Here is a 19,565-nt window from a genome sequence, read left to right as displayed (position 1 = left end):
AATGCAAAGGCATCTCTTGTATCGTAAATTCAGTTTATCAGAGAGGTTCTTCTCATGTGGTGAAGGGAGACGATTGTGGATAGGTCTCAGACAGGGATGACATCCAAGGTGGGAGGTTCAAGAAGGTCCCATGATGGGAAATTATAGAGGGAATCCAAGGAAATTGTGTGTTTTCCTAGGTTGCAGGCTGTTGGTCACTAAATTAATATCCTATTTTGGCTACTCTTCCATGGATGCATCTGTTGTTGGATTTACAGAGAATTAAATGAAAAGAGCTGGGCAACAAAAACACTGCAGCATACTTCTGATGAAGGAAAGCAGGATGAACAGCATGAAATAGCCAATAGTGCTCAATAAAGCAACACACAATAATGGGGGGAGCTATCTTATTTTCTATCAGTGTAGTGAGAGGTCCACTTCATTCTGCTTTTTCACAGTGCCAGTCTCACTCTTCATGTCACAAAATGAAGACAAAGGCTAATTCACTCTGATGTGAACTCATTAGATGCAGCAGACCCAGAATTTGGAAAACTTCCAGTTGCACGTTCTCTGTAACATGGGCTTTCAAAATCTGTGAATCCTGAAATACTACAGTAATCTATTAATTTTACTCTGTAAAAATAAGGAAAAACTAAAGTATTAATTAAATCCCTAAAGTGTCTATAATTTGTTCTTTTATTGCTGTGTCTATTGAATTCAACTCTCCTCAGAAGTGTCTGATTAATACCCTGGAAGGAAACAGGATCAGAAAGCAATTTCTTTTATAGTCTAACTGACCTAATTCCAGCACTTCCCATACATTACAAAATACTTGTTTGCTGAACACAGCTCTGTGTTTAATTTGATTCCATTTATTCTAGATTTTTTCAATCTGTGTGACATGGACTACAGAGAACATTTTTGAATACGGTTTCACATGCAAATAGTAATTTCCTGCTGCATGAGGCAAGTCAGTGACCTGGATAGACAGCTTTAGCATCCTTCAGCAGCCTAGAAATCGCATCTCATCCAGTCATGTAGGATATGGTTTGTGATACCCATTTCACATATTTTCTTGTAGTCCACTTCCATCTGGACTCCTGTTTACTCTAGACAAGTGACTGGATTGGGTCTTTTTCTTACTTCTTTTTTTTTCCTAACAGATAAAAGACTACCATTTGCATTTGCAAGTACTGGGAAAGAAAATTTTATACATTAATTGGTAAATTAACATTTTTCAAGGCTGAAAATGTCATTCAAAACTCAGCCACAGCTGAACTGCCTTACTTATCCACCTTGTTGTATTGAAGAGCAAGTACCAAGAAGTGTTAGAAAAACTTCATCTTACCATTAATAAATACATAGACTGTAGATTCCTTCTTCTTTTTCGCTGGACTTGTTGGGTATTTGCAGCTGTAGTTTCCAGTGTCACTTGCTTGAGTTCTGCTCAAGGTCAGACTGCTGCAGGACTGTTTCCCATTCCTTCCACAGGCATATTTAATTACTTTCAGCCTTTTGCTATCCTTGCTGAGAGTTTCAGGCAAAGACCATGAATGAACCATTTCCCCCCTGCAAATACAGATAAGGAAGCAGAAACAATTATGTTGGGCTGCAATTATATAGCTTCAGTTCCCAAGCTTTCTTTTTTATTATATCAGGCTATTTATGGGGTTCTCTTTTATCTTGTTTTCCAAAAACAACAACAGAAACAACAAAGAACTATTAAACAATTGCCATTGAAGTTCACTCCCCACCTTTCCCCACAGCATAAGGTTAAATTTTTTTCTAATTTCAGTTACAAAAAAAAGAAAGTGTCAGGTGTATGGCCTCCCTGCCAGATTATCAGAATCCAACTTAGCTGGTTACCTGCAGGTGAGATTTAAAGTCTGGCCGGCTTGAACAACGTGCTGTATGCCATTTATACTCAGCTCAGGAACTTTTAGTTTTGATCCTGAACTAGATCCTAGAAAAACAAAGAAAAAACCAAACATTAACAAAGACAAATAATTCTACTTCCAGCCCACTCACATTTGTGCTGTTATACTGGAAAGGAAAAGAAAACTGTGTGCTTCTCTCACCACACATACTCTCTTCCTTTGAGCAAAGTCCTGTTGCCCTGACTCAGGACTCAAATAACCTTCCAGCAGCACTACTCCGGAAAGAAAATAAAAATGAAAGCTATCTGTCAATGACTTTGCTCTCAAGTTTTTCACTGAACCTAACATGAAGAAACTTCAGGACCTCATGACTACACATCTAACCAAGGAAGTGTGCCCCTGGGCACCACTGGCTGCATTTCCTCAGGAAATACGGCCATGGCAGCCCCTTCAATAGGAAGGGTAAAAGTCAGCCACTCCCATGGTAAGAGCCACAGACTGACTTCTAAGATACCGAAATCCCACTCAGCTCGCTGCAAAGCTGGAACTCATGTGGAAGGACAGGGCATTAAGGATCTTCCCTTCCTGACTGAAGGTCACAGCACTGTTACCTATGGTCCTTCGCCAGGGGCGGGCTTCCTGTCAGTGAAGCAGTGTCAAAAGGTAGAGGTTTACAGTAAATTTTGAGAACAAGATCAAGACACCTTCCAGACCAGATTTGCTGCCTATTTGAGAAAGCAAGCATGTTGTCATGGCCACACCATTCTGGCATGGGGGAAACCCTTGGTGTCAGTATAACACAAGGTGGCTTAGGACACTTGAAAACATCCAGGTGGGCTTCACAAAGGCCATGTGGAGCCATTTTTAGGAAGACCATGAAAAAGCCCCATGGTCAGAAAACCAGAAGAACACGAGATCTTCCCTCTCATCAAGTCAGGAGATGCTGACTGCAAAGACATTGTGTTTTATCTTTACCCCATAATAGGCTATGGCCACAAAAGCTTCCATGGCAAGCTGACAGAAGAGCATGCCTTAGAGAAGAAACAGTTCTTGATGCATCCCATTGCCCTTGCACTGACAGTAAAATGTTCCGGAAGCTGGGAACATAACATGAAAATATTTCAAAACAGTTAAAAGTTGAAAACCAGTTTTAGTCTAATTGGGACTCAAGTGTAATTTGTAAAGATTTCAGCATTGAGAGAGAGCAAAAAAAACTACCTCAAACCACTTCACTCCAAGAGAAAGTATTACTTTGCCAACATATGGGAGAAGCAGCATCTCATGGCCAAGGGTAATGCACATCTTTCTGCTAGAACTCAGTCAAGTACAGTTTGAGCTCAGCTATTTTAGGTTCTTCCAAGAGGTTCCTGCCACAGCCAAGTATGAACAGCTGTATGCAACAAACATAGCAGAAATACATGAACCTTACTTGGTGGCTACGTATCACCCATCAGAAACACCTCCCTCTTTTGTTGACTAGAGAAGGAACTTTTGGACACCAGTTCCAGCTGAGATTGGTGACAAAAATTTGGATGTATAAACACTTCAAAGTCAATGGGTGCTCCAAATTCAGGAGCTTTCTTTTTAGCCCTGTATATCTTATTGAAGCTGTGGCTCCAGTAGTTTTCCCATATATTCTATCATCTGTGCCTACTCAAAGCAAGATCTAAAGGGTACACTTGAACATAAATGTAAACTGAATTATGGCTCACTTGCACAAGCTGCAAGCAAGGGCATAACAAATTTTCAGAATAAAGATGCCTTCTGGACTGCACCACAAATAACAGCATAGATTTGAATGGTGAGACAGTACTTACTCACAGACTTCCCCTGAGATCTGTCTAGACAATCATATTTCTAACTAGAAAATAATATATTCTGCCAGCTATTAAGAGGGGAGAAAACTGATGCAGCAAATCATTGAAGAAGCAACTTGTTGTGTGATATATATTGCAAACATACATCTTTCTCACCTGCCCTTTAGGAATCTCAACACTGAAGTGCTGGTTCCCCCAAAGTGCACACTGTGCTTTTATGGGATACTATCCCATAGATACTTACAGTCTGTGAGTCTTCTCATTCACTGTTCTGAAACAATGCCTCTGAGGCTAATCACTGAGAAATTGAGATAAGATGTTACAACAGCCTAGGCAGCTTCTTGGAGAGCAACCCAGGCACTCTAGTTGAGAGGGTTTGTCAACATCCTCCAGCTAAACAATTTGATGGTTTTGTGAAACTCCCACATTCCCTCATTTCATTTGCATTCCTCTTGTCATCCCAGAATTGAAGGGTCAGATGCTCTCCCAAGAAGGCAGCATTTATATTCAGCTTTACGAATTTGGTTTTTACTTCAGGGGGACACTTGACCTCAAGCTTCCCTGAACTGCTCCTTATTTGAGGCTCTGGAAAAGGTGAAAGCATGCAACAGTGTTTACAAGCAGTTCAATATATATGAAAAAAACATCAATGATGGTCTGCCAGGGGAAACCATCAGGATCAAAGCCCAGCTGCTAGAGCTGCAACACTCAACCTAGTTGCTAGAGAGCAATGTGTAGGTTGCTTCCTGTGTAAAACTGGTGGGAAAGTGGAAAAATACATGTGAGTGACAGGTGTTGACAGCAAGACAGGAGAGCAAGTCTGCGGTGCCTGGCCATGCCTGCAGTGCTGAGCGCTTGGCTTTGCTCGGCACTGGCACCGGCACCATGCCCAGGAGCAAAGCCAGTCATGCAGCACCGTGCCCACATCTGACCCATGCTGAGACCAGCCCTGGGAATGTGGGCTGCTGTTGTTCTCAAAGTCTGCCAAAGGTGATGAGCAAGAAACCATCATAAATGTTACAAGGTTTTTCTCTTTGTAACTTTACAGTGATATAAACAGACATGAAAATCTTAAGATCTATCCTAAATGAAGCATAAAAAACAAAGCAGCCTGGAAGCCTGTAGGTCAGATCTGCCTCAGAGTTACTAAAATCAAAGAAAAAATGTAACAAAACCACCTACCTTTTCACCCCATCTCGTAGGCAGAAAAAGAAACCCAAACATACTGGATACATACTTGAGCTTTTGCCCTTTTACACATTTTACATATATCTAAAAGACAGCACAGTGTGTGGGATCTTAAGGAGTGCTTAGTGTTTGTCTAACTCTGCTCCCATTGACACAAGCCAGCATTTCATCATTGATTTCAAGTACATTTTAGACACTTAACTCCAGTAGTTAATCATATTAACATTGAAGACTTAATGTCAGTGTATTTGGCAAGAGATACAAGCCTTGTTATGTATTCATTTATTTAGTTTTTCAGTGACAAAAAACTGAAGTCTTATTTCAAGCCAATATTGTTGCTTTTACAAGTACGGGAGACAATGCTTTTACCAGCAAGATGCTATGTCTTGAAGAAAAATAGCTTTATTTGACATCCTATCTATTCATGGGTCATTAGGTTCCTTACGTTTTTAAATGCTTCAAAACTGATGCAAAGCACAAATGCAATAGAGTTTGACGTGTTTGCCAGGAAAGAAAAAGGAAGGAGAATAGCAGGGAAATTCCTACTGTCAATATTTAGAAGCAGATTATGCCTTCTATGTACCTTCTGTGGGCATTTTACTTGACACTGTCTTTTCTGAAGGGTCATGGCTCAACAGGACACATTCACTTATCATTGTGCCTGTCACTAAGCGACCATCAGCAGCCTACCCTCACAATGACCTACATTGAGGGGTGCAACTTCTTTTCATGTGACAACAAGAGAACTAATTAATCCTGATAACTGAGGAATCTCCTCCCATGGGGAAAGGGATGATTTTTTTTGATGTATTTTATTTGTTATGGAAGGCTTATTAGATATATGTGAAAGTCAGTCAATGGGGTTGCTTAATTAATGAGGAAACATTAATTTAGATTGCAAAAGTTAGCCATTCTAAGTAAAGAAAAGGAAAGAAAAATATTTTTTATGAAAACAGAGAGCAATCTGTAATTTGCAAGGGGAAAAAAAAAAAGCTTTCTTCAATTATCTTCTGCCTTTCAAAAAAAGCTGATTGTCTTCCAAATTAAGTAAATAAAAATTTGAATTATTTGTTAACCGAAAAAAACCACTGATCACAAGTCATGAAAAAAAAGATAAAATCCATGAACATGCATATATTTTTCCAATACAATGTGTGTCCAGTTCTACAGACAAATGAGTAACCATGGACCCATGATGAACCTTCCACTGATTTCTGCTAAATCTTGTTTTCTCTTTAAAATGATAGATTTGCTGAACTCAAAATTGGGACCATGATCTGGGTTATTATTCCCATTCAGATTTTCCCAGTTTCTACTTTTAAATTTCTTTTCATACACTGAGAATTTCTGCTACCTTTGACTAAAGAAAGCAAATCTAAAAGCTAGCTTTAAAACCTAGTTAAAAACATTTACAATATTAGAAGTTATTATAAATTTCCTTGAAGTTGACAGGCTTGATGACTTTCTAACATCTTTTCCATAATTTGGGACTGTAACTTTCTTCCAGCCACTCCAGCTATCCTCAACATGTTGACTAATCTTTTTTTCACCTGCACAGTGAGAGATTAAGGAGAATGATCAGTTTATCTTTGCAACTTCAGCGTGTACAAAGAATCTGACCTTCTGGGTTTAAAGTGCCATCTGTGGGCAATAAAGTTATCCATCAAGAAGTAATTGTTTCAGTCACTGTTGGATTTGCACGTGTTTTACCCCTTGTGAAACATAACGAAGCCTTTGAGGGTTTTACCATCAACTATCATTTACTCCTGATTCAAATATTCAGCAAAAATGCATTTTGTAGACGACACTCCTGCATCGGAAGGAGAGCTCACGTGATTTCTTATTAGGGTCTTCTCCTGTCTGTGCTGCTTAAAACATCTGTCATTCAGTTCAAACGCAGCCCAGGACTTTACTCATGCATATGAGCACTTCCTTATGAGTCATTCCACTGATGGGACTGGGAATACCCACATGTGTGCAACTAATAAGCAATTGCAGAATCCAAACGAAACGTAAAGGAACATGGCAGTACCCAGTGGGTCGACCTTCAGTGCATCTCCAGCGAAAATGAGCTGACTCTGATCTGCAGCAGCACCTTAACCAGGACATGGCCATCAGCTAACCTCAAATGGCGTATATGGCTTTACTCCATTGTGTAAGGAAACCTGGGATATGAGTAGTTTTCTTTATTTCAGAGCTATTCTTGACAATCTATTGTATTACCATATCTTTTAAAGGTTCTTCAAGCCATTCTGTAAGTAAATATAACTCTTTTCTTGGTCAAACAGTTGTACCTATCCATAATAATTGCAATTACATCATTACATGAATTCACTCTATTAAAGAAAAAAAAAGATATAGAGAGAGACAAACTAATGGTCAACTCTTAAGAGCCACTTAAAGTTCTGATTTACAACTGACCACATGAAGAAGCCTTGACCAACAGGTCCTTCTAGTTTAATCAACACTGAGATTCTCATCAGCATTAATACTTGCATTTATTAAAACAGGAGAACTTTTAGGGAGAATTGTCTTAAAATTTGTGTGGTGAATGGAAAAGAAAATTTTGTTTTCCCGTTCAGAGTGTGACTGTCTGGCCTGGTCCTGCTGCAGGACTAGAGGGAGAAGGGAGCACCCTGGACAATGAAGCTTTCTACTTCTGTGAGTGCTGGTGGCTGGGAAGAAATGCTACTTGAAGGAGACACTCTTCTAACCCCATGGCATCAATAGCCCCCATCTCATCTGTCACCTGGATTTTTGATGCTCAGGTACAGACAAAGAAGGCAGCACAGCCTGGTTCCTGTTCCCGGGGGTAAAAGCACCCTCTCCATTGCCTGCACTTAGAAACAGTCTCCGGGAAAGACCTACAGTGTCAAACCATGAGCCACCCTGAGACTCCAAGTAGTATCTCCAGGTCTTTCAGATGCCATTTAAGTCTCCATTCATTTCACAGCACTTTTCTGAAGTAAATCCAAGCTTCACACCTGAAGCCTGCAGAAGAGAAACTAGGGCAGCTTAACTGTGAGAGCAAGGAGGCATGCCTTTGTCCCAAGCTGACACTGACAACAGTCCAGATGAGCAAACTCATGATCTGAAGCAGCAAAATGTAACCACTGTTTCTATTGAAGCAGAACTTTGCAGGTCAATTAAGAGCCATGGGGATTTACAAGTGTTAACAGATACAGGTCCCTGGACTCAGAGGTAGTTTTGTACTTGTTTCCTGTCGGTTCCTATGCAAAGAGGCACCACACAGCTGGCAGACAGAAACACCCTCAGGGTAGAAGCAGCAGCTCAGGCTGTATCACTCCTTAACAGAGCCATCACTTGCACATATCCCTGTGGTGACTGAAACTTTCTTCTCTTTTGCATTCAAGACCAGGAAAACTATTGGATGCCATTTACTTACAAAGTACACACAGATGCACAAAAATGATCAATTCATTGGCTCATCCCTTTCAGGTCCAAAAAGGACATTCCATTTATCCAGTCTGATGTTCTGCAACACATGCCAAGTGATTTCTGGATCAAATGCTTAAGTTTGATCAATCTCAACTATAATTAAGAATTTAAAGTACCACCAGGACATAAGAGCCAGCCAAAAAAATTGATAGGTTAATGGATGGCAAAGCTGGTCTGCTCTATAATACACATCATAATAGAGTCTGAACAGCATAGGATTTGTAACAGTAGATTAAATGATTTCTGAGCAGACTAAAAGCCTTGGCCATGACTCCATGCTGTGGAATTAAAAATCAGTCTGCAGGGAAAATGAATGTGCAACTGCCCAAAACAGGCCTTCGTAGGCATAGAAAGGTATTCAAACAAGCGTGTCACTTCCTTTTTAGTTCTAGATCTCAGGGCAAGTTATAATTTGTTTACTCTCTGTATGCATCTGCTGTTCCTAGATTAGTGTACACACCGATATAAGTAAATGTTACAGAGGCAAAGCAAAACACCCGGTTGCTAAAAATAGCACAATAGTTCTAATAACACTTCATTAACACCCCTGAGCAGTACACTATCATGCCAATGTGGCCAATAGCTGCAAATGTAAACAAATATGTATTTCCCCAATAATTGCCAAACATTTTGCCAGTATTTGCCCTAGCTAGGTCAGGCTGGTTTTATAGAAGCTTGTGGTAAAGCCATTCTATTAAAGAGCAGGGAGGGGTTGTTCATTTAAAAATTCAGACGTAGAAATTAAACAAACTGAAATCTCAGCTGGTTATTTGACATAAAATTTCATTCCAGTTACTACCAATTGAAATTATTAACATTTCCCATCATACCGGGGCAACCAAGGCCATGCAGTTCAGTGTTCTCTTTCCCATAAGACCCGCTTGAAGGCACTTGTTTCACCAGCTCATCAGAAGCCCTAAACTCACCAGGTGACTTCCATGCCTGAGCATAGGCACTTCATATAATGCCAATGAAAAGTAAATTTCAATATTAAACAGCCAGAGAACCTGAGAGAAAAATAAATTTGGTTTCATGCTGCATCCATCAAGTTGCAGTATCTCTAGAATATAGGATCTGAAATGAGCATCTAGCCCGAGGCAGGTACTCATTTCATCAGCTATATAAGGAGGACATATTTACAGAGAAGAAGTAAAACCAGCCATAGCCATAAACTTTTTATTTCCCATTGGGCATATGGAATTGGAAATGGTTATCCAAATGCACAGTCTGACACCTCCATTATGAACTCTTGTGGGATCATCACTTTGGTAAACCACATCCAGGAGGCAAAACACACACATATATGTGATGTGCGTTGAGAAGAGAAATACCACAGTTGTGTCCGCCTTAGTCTGGTCTTCACTCCAACAGAGTAAATGCCCAGCCTAAAAACAAAACAAAACAGGTCAGCTGAGGCTGGTAACAGTAGAGCTAGGCTATAGCAACACTTCCACAGCCACATTCAGCACAAATCCATGTGGATCTCATGCCCCTCCACTTTGATGTGCCTGTCTTGTCCCCTGCATGGAGGCCCGGCTCAGGCCATTCAGACGAGAAGTGGTTGTGAATCTGCCATCTGCCCAGCCAAAAAGGATGCCGTGTGATCAGCCAGTGGCACTCACCCAGGGGTCTTGTTTCATGCCTCCACACACCATTCAGCCTGTGCTGCTTACACAGCGCAGGGAGTCCCATCCAGGCCACGCCCGTGAGTAATCAGATCTACTGACTGACATGTGTCAGCAAGTACTGTGCCTCTGCTCTAATCCACCCTTACAGATCCTAGCACATAATCATCAGCTCAATATTCTTCAGAAAAGTTTATCTCATTGATTAGTGAGTAGAAAAGTATTGATATGTTATAAAGAGAAAGCAAGTACACTAAAATTGACATGAAAATAATTCAGAATTCCTAAGAATTTAAAGTGTACATTTTCTTGGCGAAACTAAATTTCTTTGCCAGTTAGATACTTAAAATTTGTAACAGATTACTTGGCAGGACAAATAAAGTAATACACTAGGACTGAATGGGAAGACTTTCATAAAGACAGACAAACTGCCTACCTGCCAGTAATCTACCTGCTCAGCCAGCAACACAGGTCTGTCAAACTCATCTGGGGCTTCAGTAATCACTAAATTGTAAGCAAAGAAACAAATTAGCAACTATGTAAAAGAAATACAAAGCAAAATTGATGGAGTTCCACCTTGCTGAAGGCTGCTGTTTATTATTTCCAAAGCTCCATCATTACAGCTGAACTGCCCTGTAGTGCTCCAAGACAAAAAGAAAAGTCAGGAACTGACTTTCCATCCACCCCACTTAAACCTATAAAACAGAGCTGTAAGCACTGAACCCCGGGTTCAAAACAAGAGCAAGTAAATAATGAAGCACAACAAATTAAAATAGAGAGGTGAGAGGAACTGGAACAGCCTGCACAGAGGAGTCCCTTGCAATGGCTTGGGAGGAAAACCCACTTTGCTGTTGAATGACATCTAAAGCACCAACTCTAAGGTACATGCACATGGAGAAATCTTCTGGCAAGCGTGCCTGTAGCTCAATTACATTGGGAAATGATAATCAATAATACTTATAAAATAGATTAGGATGAGTGTCAATTGCAGCACTGCATGAGACAAAGAAAGGTGGGGTTTCACCCCAAACACTTTCAGCGCAACAGAACAAGAAAATTCTCTGTATTATACAATTTAACATGATTTAATTCTACTATGTAATATCCACCTGCATAAACATAGACAACAACTAAATTTTAGTTTCCTCGACCCTCAATCCCATGGTTTCTTATGAAATAATATTGAATTTTAGATCATACTACAAAAAAAAATTCCCCTCTTGAGAATTTTATCAGATAACTGCTTCCTGCAAGGCTTCTTGGACCTTCCCTGAAGATCAGATGTTGGACACCAGTAAAGACACGACATGAAGCTAAATAGAGCTCTTGTCTGATCCAGGATGGCAACTCTCACGCTTCTGTTAACATTAGTCTATTGTGATCCTGATGAGAGGTTTTTCCACAGAGGAATGACAATGGGAACAAAAGAGGTGAATTCCTTCACTCTGTGTCAAGGCAGAATCCCACAGGAAGGACGCTTAAGCGAGCTATGTGAAGTTGTGAAATTCCTCTCAAGAAATGCCCTCACACTCATCCCTTGTCGCTCCCCACGCACTAAGCAGGGGGTCTGTTCCCAGAGCACAGGCTTCCTGAGAGAACATCTGAAGAGGAGAAACATCTGCTCACAGGTCCCCAGCTCTCCAGGACCACTGTGCCCTGCCTGCTTCACCCGCTCCCAAGCACGGAGTGGGAATAATGTCACAGCATCTTCAATCCACTGAAATCCTAGAAGCAGCTGCCTTCTAGCTCCTTGCCCATCCTTCAGGTGCTCCACCAGCAAAGAGAACCTTGTTTCAAGGCCATAGCTCCAAAAGAAGGAATACATCTCAAAAAGAAGTATTGCACATGTGCTTAGTGCCACATATCAGTGAATGCTGGAAAAGCAGCCCCACCACCCAGAAAAGTCATGCCAAGAGAAATCAGTGTTAACAACATCACACTGGATTATGCTCTAAGTATGTTACAGGGGTGACTTAACATTGTGGATATGGATTTTGGTAATGACAAATCAACTGTGATTTGAGGGAAAAACAACAGAGAGCAAAATCAACTCACCATGAACATGAACCTTTTGCATCTGCATTAACGCAGGACAAACCAAAGTCCAAGAAAGATGATTAATGAATTAATTAACTATTGCACAAGCATCTATAACATTCTTGAATACACTGATGGAGCACAAGCTAAATCATCCTTCTCTTCATCTTTAATCTGGCACATCTCCACTCACTGTGCCACACAAAATATACCCCAAATGCAAACATGACTTAATACAGAAGAAACAGTCATTCACATTCCCTGTCCAAGTTTCTCCATACATCTCAATGGCTCAAGACTTAAGTTTCAGACAAAAGTATCTCTGAAATCTACAGTTTCAAATCTCTTTACCCCCACTGTTGGTTTCTCAATCTGTTAGTACTTCGCTTAGTTCCATCATGAGCTCATTCTGCTGGTCACAAAAGCATGATATTATGCCATGCTTGGCTTTGGAGAGAGCACTAATGACTACATTTTCCCTTTTCCAGCTCCTGCTTGCAGCATAGTTTTTTCTTTCGAGCATCAGGATTTATGCAGCACTGATCTCCAACCATAGGGGAATGAAACTGAACTTCTGCATCTCAGTAAGAGAAAACTGTGTGGGCACCTTCCTGACAATCACTGGACCAATTTTAGGATAAGCAGTTTCCTGTGATGCATCAAGAAGTCAGACCATTCCCAGCTGAGGATGCTTGGGAAAGGTTGCTTCCCAGTTGCAGGAGTATGTGCAGTAAGGATGCATCACAAGGGCAAAGAGAAAAGAGCCTGGTTCTGTCTGTGGGTAGAATTCATACTCAAACTTATACAGAAATGTTTCTCTACCTTCTCACAAATATTGATAGAGGGGGGGAAAAAAGAGACTACTGGGGCAGGGATGAGATCTAAAGATGAAGCATGTTGTTGGAGGGAGCAGTTTTCCTCTTGAAGGTCTCACACCAATAGGAAAGACTTGTCTCCAAGAGCAGAGGTGACCATGAGTGGGCATTTCATGCAAAACCTACTCTTGCAGCAGTCTCGCTTTCCATTCCCTCTGGGGCTGCAGCAAGAAGCCCCAAACCCTGACTCTGGGGGTTTCAAAGGAACAATTTTGCTGCTGAAGCCCCACCACAGCCATTCTGGACACGGACTTCTGAAACACTGAACCTTAACCCTCATCTGCTGAGCTTCTTCCTTTCCCAATCTCAGTCGAACATGAAAACCAGCAAGCTGATAAACAGTGTGTTGGAAGTTTCCAAACTACGTAAAGTGTAAGGACTTATCAACTGTCCTGCAAATCCGGACAATTTCCTTTTGTCCTACACACCCACACAGTGTGAAGTGCTACGGGTTTCAGTCTTTGAAGCATCTGACAAAAAATAGACAGCTTGTTTTTTACTGTTCCGATGTTAAAAAAAACCCAACACCACCAAAAAACCTCTCAAATCTCCCCAGTGGCAAATTTTTAGGGTTCTAAATATACTGGGTGCTTTTGGATATGAAGGTCTTTACTACGGCACAGGTCAAGTCCTGATTTTGTCCAGCACAAACTGTAAATCTAGAAGATGCTAGCCTAGCCCAAAGGAGTTGCTCCAGATTTACACCAGTTTTAAGAGAATGAAATCTAGCTTTGTGTGGGGCATATGAGTAAAACATCAGTCTGTCTGGTAAAACATCAGTAAACTGTGTAAGTGATTTTCTTTAGCTATGTTAAAAAAGTTTGGTGCTTTAACCCCATACACATATTTTTTTAAAATCTCCATTGTAAAGCAGTGTCTAACTCTTCTGCTTTATGTGAATACAGTTTGGAATTTTTAAGGGAGCCCCATTTCTATGAAGGTGCAGAAGAAGTGGGAAAGCCAGTTTGTCTGAACTTTTTTAACAACTCCAGCCCTAATCCCAAACTGGACTATTCTGTCTGTGTAGTTGTTTCAGCAAGTACTCAAAACAAATTGAAACCTTAACATATGAGCTTCCATCTGAACAGCATTTTCAGAGAAGACAGGTTAGTTATTGCAAGAAATTAACGTCAGCACTGATTAGATTTGACCTGGAATTTCTTCCTTCATTTCTTCCAGCTGACCATGAAATTGAAAAGTCCACTGGGGATTTTGATGCTCTAGTTCCAGCTGAAATAACTGAGATCATATAGTGCTGTTCACAGATAAGACTGTAATAGAGTCTATTTACCTTCTAGCTGCTAATTGTGAGGTACCACTTCTATGTGGGTAGCCAGAAATACAGCTGGAAATACAGCTAAATCACCAGTTTATATTTCTGAAAACATGGTGCATAAGCCTTGATCCAGGCTGCAGTCTGATGTTTTCAGGATTTAAACACAGTCCTTCACAATCCCAAATGTTAGTGATTAACATTATAGTAAGACAAAGTTGAGGACTGGGAGATTGAACTTAATACAGCAACCACATTTTTATGTTGACCTTTATGTGTACAGTCATTAGCAAGCGTATGCAATACAATCTGTGGAATAAATATATTTAAGATGTAAAGAAAACGTATGTGAGTACTACGCAAAACCCAGAAAAAAAGTGTCATTCTTTCCCAAGTTAACCAAAACATGCATGTGCACAAGAGACCTGAAGTGCCCAACACTCACATGTCAAATGAATTTAATTTCCTTAATCTCATTTTTCAAATGGGTACTCTCAAAGCTTGTAGGCTGCATGTTGCTTTTGGGAAATTTAAATTATTAAGTAGACATATAGGAGCTGAAAGACCTCCTTCTGTCACCTCCTTGTGGAGGTCTTTTTAGGTTCTTTCTGAACCACTGACTGTTTCTGAGAAACTCCTCTAGAACCCGTCAGTAAATGGAAGCTCAGCAGACACCTGCAGAGACTGAATTACAAGACAGGACCAGTGATGAACTGAATTTCATCAAGAACACTGGAAATGGGAAGTGCTGGGCAGCCTGAGTAAGAATTGTAGGTAAATAAGCAGTGAAGAAGGGTGAAATGGGAAGAAAAGCACAGAGAGATGTATGGTACAAAACATCCCACAACTGCAACAATAACTTTGAAATTCTCCATTCAAACACAACTATGGAGAGTTTTGCCAGTGGCCCAGAAGAAGCATGGTCAACCTATTTGAAATGTCCAAACAAAGCTGAGCAAGAATGCTTTTCTAGAAAACAAGCAAAAAAAGCAACAAAACCAATGAGTCTGAAAAAATTTAAATTCTGATTTGAGCACAATCTCTTGTGCATGGGTGGGATATGAATTTCCAGCAAAACGGTTGTAAGGGCACTCAGCCAAACTACAGAGAAGTAACTTTCCAATGCCTACAGTACCTGAGCCAACCATCACGATGGGATGCTTGTCCCCAGCATCCAGAGCCCCAGGTTGTCTCCTAAGTAAGCCAAGCTTTTCCCACCAGGATAGGTCTAGGGTGCACATGAACAGGAAGGTGATCCAGGGTCTTTCTCACAGCCCCTGGCTCACAGAGTCCACCCTCTCCCTGGGCAGTGGGTTTGCCATGATCTGCACAATGGAAAACCTTTCCGACAGGAAAGAGGAAGCGAGTCCCCTAGCGTAGCTGGTCGCTGCAGGAGCCCACGTGGGAGCAGGACGCTGAAGTTCAAACTCAAGCTGTGAAGGAAGCCTGGCAAGGATCTGAACCCACATTTCCTGTATCCAGGGTGAGTGTCCCATGCCTGTGCCTATTTCATCTTGGGCATAAGAACCTCCTAGGCGGAGACAAATAATGTGGGGAAACTAGCGCTTTCCTGGGGAAAAGAAAGAGAAAAAAAAAGTAGAATACCTATATATCTGTGTTAAAGCTGATGAATCAGCACTTCCCGAGCAGGAAAACGTCTCGTCGGAGCGGCCCCGCCAGCCCTCCTCCCGGGAAGCCTCAGGCAGCGGGACCGCTCCCGTGGGCTCAGCGGCGCGGATCAGACCGAGCCCCCGGCACTCGGGCGGGGCAGCGTGGCCGGGCGGGCGCGCCGCTAACCGCAGGAACGCTGCCCTCGACGGCTGTCCCGCGGGGAGCTCGGCTTTTCGCTTCCCCGCCCGGGGTTTGTTCCCGCTCCTCGCCGGTCGCCAGCCCCTTTCTGCCGAGCGCCGTCCCCGCGGGAGCGGCCCGCGGCCGTGCGCGCTGCCCCGGGGCGGGACACGGGGAGCCCGTGCGCGGACAGGCCGCCGATCCGCCCGTCTCCGCGGCGCATCCCCGCAGGTCAGCGGCCCTGCGGAGCGATGACCCCACGCGGGACCAGCCTTTGCCCGGCCACTACGCACCCCTGCTCCCAGGTGACCAGCCACGCAACACTACGACGCACTGCCCACCACGGCGCTCCGGCCCACGCTCTTGGCTCAAAGATAAATTAAACTTAATTAAGAACATCAAATCTACAAGGATCCATCCCAGTACACGCATCATTGCGGGATGCAGGCATCGGAGAGCAGCTCCATCCCACTCTCCAGTAAAACCCCGCGGCCACCCCCGCAGGCAGCGCCACCGGTGCTCCGCCGTCCTGCTCGGGCGGGAGGCAGCAGGACCCGGATTTTTGTGAAGAAAAGGTACACCTTTGCCGCTTCACGGGCAGAGCTGGGACACTTGAAAAGAAGATGCGGAAGAAAGAAGCGTGCCCTGCAGCCAACACATGCTCTCTTTCCGTGGTGCACCGGTTCGGACAACTCCCGATGATGTACGGCGGTCCCCTGTGCCCAGGAGCGGCTCGCCTCCACGCCACCACTGCCTTGCCTGGAGGAGGAGAGGCACCGCGGCTCCGCATCGCCGGGCCCTCCGGGGACCTGGTCCCGGGGCACGCCGACGGGATTCGGACGATAACGACCGCTCGGGGATGCGGCGTTTCGCCGCTCCCTGGAAAGCAGGGATCACTTCCCCGGCCCTGTCCAGAGGAGAAGGACGAAGGGGAGGCAGGTGCCCGCCGGCTCCAGCTGACAGGCGGGGTGTTGCGGGACAGGTCAGGGGCGCGGGAGGCCCAGCCAACAAGACGGGGGGCCCGTCGCGGAGAGCTCGGCGCAGAACGGGGTCTGACTGGAGCAGCGCGTCCCGGCGATCCCTTACCTGCGAGCAGGAGGGCGGCTCCCAGCAGCACGGTCCCTGAGAGCAGCTGGCAGGGCATGGTCCTGCCTGCGGGAACGCAGGGCTTTTTCCCTGCCGACGACGGCGAGGCAGGGGCAGAGGCAGAGGCGCCGGCTGGACTCCGACGGGCTTTCCTCGGTCCCGGGCGCTTCCCGCGGTGGCAGAGATAACGGCACAGTGCGGCGCGGAATCCGCATCCAGCAGCCCCCGAGTCCTACCCGCCCGCCCCGGTCCGACCCGACTGCGGAAACGGAGTATCCGCTGCGGGCCGCCCTGCCAGCTTCACCTCCCGCGGGCATCAGATACCCGCCAGCCCCAGCCTCGCTAATTTATAACTTCTCCACCCCTCGCCGAGCACCCCTCCGCCCCCCCCGCCCACATCCTCCGCCGGGAGCACGCCCTCCCCGGGATGCGTCCCCCTCCCGCTCGCCCGCCCGCCCGTCGGCGGGCACGGTGTCGCTGCCCCGCGGGTGTCCCGGCCCCGTCCGGCCCCGTCCGCCCCCGGCCCCCGGGAGCCCGGCCGTGCCGTCCCGCCGGAGCCCGGCGCTGGGCTGCTTCCAGCCGCCGCGGCCGCAGCGCTGCTGGGGCGGGCAGCGCGACTCGTCGCTCGCACGTCGCTGGGCTCCCGTGGGGAGAGCATGGAGTGGACTTGCGATTCCTGGACCAAATGCTGAGCGGTGGGGTCCCGGTCCCGCGGAGCCCCTCTCCGGCTCCGCAGGAAAACCTCGACAGCGCCGCGTCCCGTCACCGGCTGCTGAGCCGGGTGCCAGCTCGGGCGGGGGCCATTTACAGCCGTTCCCCGGCTACCGGGCACGATGCTCGGAGCGCCCAAAAGCGCTGACCGTGCCCCGGGGGCCCGGGGCTCTGCTCCCCGCCTTCTCTGAGGAGGGAGAGCCGCGGGGCAAATCGCCCTGTGCGTGGCCTGACCCAGACCAGCACGGGTCCCCGGCCAGCAGCACTGAGAGCGCTCAGAGCAGGGAAGCCAGGAAGCGGCAGCACTGGCTGAGGATGCTTAGGGAGTCTGCCCTGCCAGCTCTCCTGCTGGCCTTCACTGACCCTATAACACCCAGGGCAGCGCTGGAAATATATTTCTTCCCCCCTATGCACATACCTCACATTTCACATGCATGTTTTATTTTGTGAACGATGAGAAGAGAGCCCATGACAGCAAAACTCAAGCCCTGTGCTTCCACTTTTTCCCTATGTAGCCAGAGAAAGGCTGTTGTGTGAGTCAGATCTTCAGTTTGACCCTCCCTATATTTTTATGCTATGAAATAAGTCACAAGAGTGTCGGCATGGGGCAGGTAAATGTGATCATCCCCCTTTTACAGAGAAGGAAACGGAGGCGCAGAGAGAGGTTAGGCAGCTAGTCCAAGGTCATAGGAAGCTGGTGACAGGAGACACAAATAGAACTCAGACCTCCTGTGTCCCACCAGACCATCCATCCTGTGCAAGAAAAAAAAAAAGAAGTTGATGTTGTTTTTAACTTAAGAACTGTTTAGCTTTAAAGTTTAAAGTCTGTGAGAATATTTCCTGCACGCGTCTGTTCGACTCCTATTCATAAATTACACCCTAAGCTACAAATTTAAGTCTGCATTTTCCAATCTTCCTGCCCCCAGCTGAGACCTTGAAAATAAAATAGCCATGGATACCTTCCCCCTCAGCTGCTCACACCATGGGGGGGAGAACCCAGAGGTTTCTTTCCCGAAGAGGATGACTCACATTAAGTCGCCTCCTCCACTGGAGAGGACAGCAGCTGGGAAAACAGTCAGCCAGGGAGGACAGACCAACAAGAACTAGGACACTGGGCATCCTGACAGCTTAGACCCCCTAGGAGCAAGGGCCCCCTATGGAAGGACCTCAGGGAACAGTTTGTGCCTGCCTTTGGTGAACCCAGTGCTGAGTACATGCTGAGTCTGAGATGATGCAGGCCCCATCACAAGCTCAGCAGCCGTGCCACACCAGATCCTCCCCATCCTCTTCACACCTCCTACATCACAGCTGCATTCAGTCATGGCCCTCCAAAGACCACATTTCTTTGGCAAGACATAGCTTCTTCCTTCTCCAACAGATGTCATCAGCTCCTGATCCACTCAAGTAGCTGAGGACCAGGGAGGCCAAACCCGAAGATCTACTCCTAATCTCTTTTCACTCTTTTATATGTTAAGGTCAGGGAGAGATGAGATGCAGAGCTTGTAGACTGAAAAGACCCTAGTAGTGAGATATGGGGAAGAAAGAAGAAGCAGATATTCTCATAAAGCAGAATGAAGGTACAGTAGGAAGCTTGTGCCTGAAAGTGGATGAAACAGTCTGAACACCTAGCTCGAAACATCTGGACAGATGGGCAATGTGTGTGTGAAAAGGAGGGCTGTGTGGAATATACTTGATTTTTTTTTTGTGTACTACTACCATGCAATTTGCAACACCTAGTAGGGTGCAAACTACCTTTGAAGAGTAGTTTGTGTGCTGTGGCTGGACAAACACTAAGGAGAGAGTCATAGATCCGTCTCAGGCAAAGCTCTATCCAGCAGGCAATATGATCT

At 44.9% G+C, this 19,565-nt stretch overlaps 1 protein-coding gene across 2 annotated transcripts in view; it reads right to left on the bottom strand.

Annotated features, from left to right (window-relative positions):
* FLT1 (fms related receptor tyrosine kinase 1) overlaps positions 1–17,354 on the bottom strand; it is a 109,109-nt gene extending 91,755 nt beyond the window's left edge. The window contains exons 1-3 of one of the 2 annotated variants that reach the window (XM_042014178.1): positions 17,005–17,354; positions 1,846–1,942; positions 1,328–1,548 (exon numbers count right to left, since the gene is read on the bottom strand). In XM_042014178.1, coding sequence (XP_041870112.1) covers positions 1,328–1,548; positions 1,846–1,942; positions 17,005–17,062 — 376 coding nt within the window. In that variant the 5' untranslated portion in view covers positions 17,063–17,354. The remainder of the gene's footprint in view (positions 1–1,327; positions 1,549–1,845; positions 1,943–17,004) is intronic. The other variant, XM_042014177.1, reaches the window with a different exon arrangement.
* Between the last annotated feature and the right edge of the window lie 2,211 nt (positions 17,355–19,565).

Source organism: Corvus kubaryi, unplaced genomic scaffold, assembly GCF_017639235.1.
Source record: "Corvus kubaryi isolate FWS band 111438036 unplaced genomic scaffold, C.kubaryi_AGA036_p1.0 split1-65, whole genome shotgun sequence".
Taxonomy (NCBI): Eukaryota; Metazoa; Chordata; class Aves; order Passeriformes; family Corvidae; genus Corvus; species Corvus kubaryi.
Note: the sequence above shows the minus strand (reverse complement) of the source record. Positions and strands in the feature narration are given on the sequence as shown.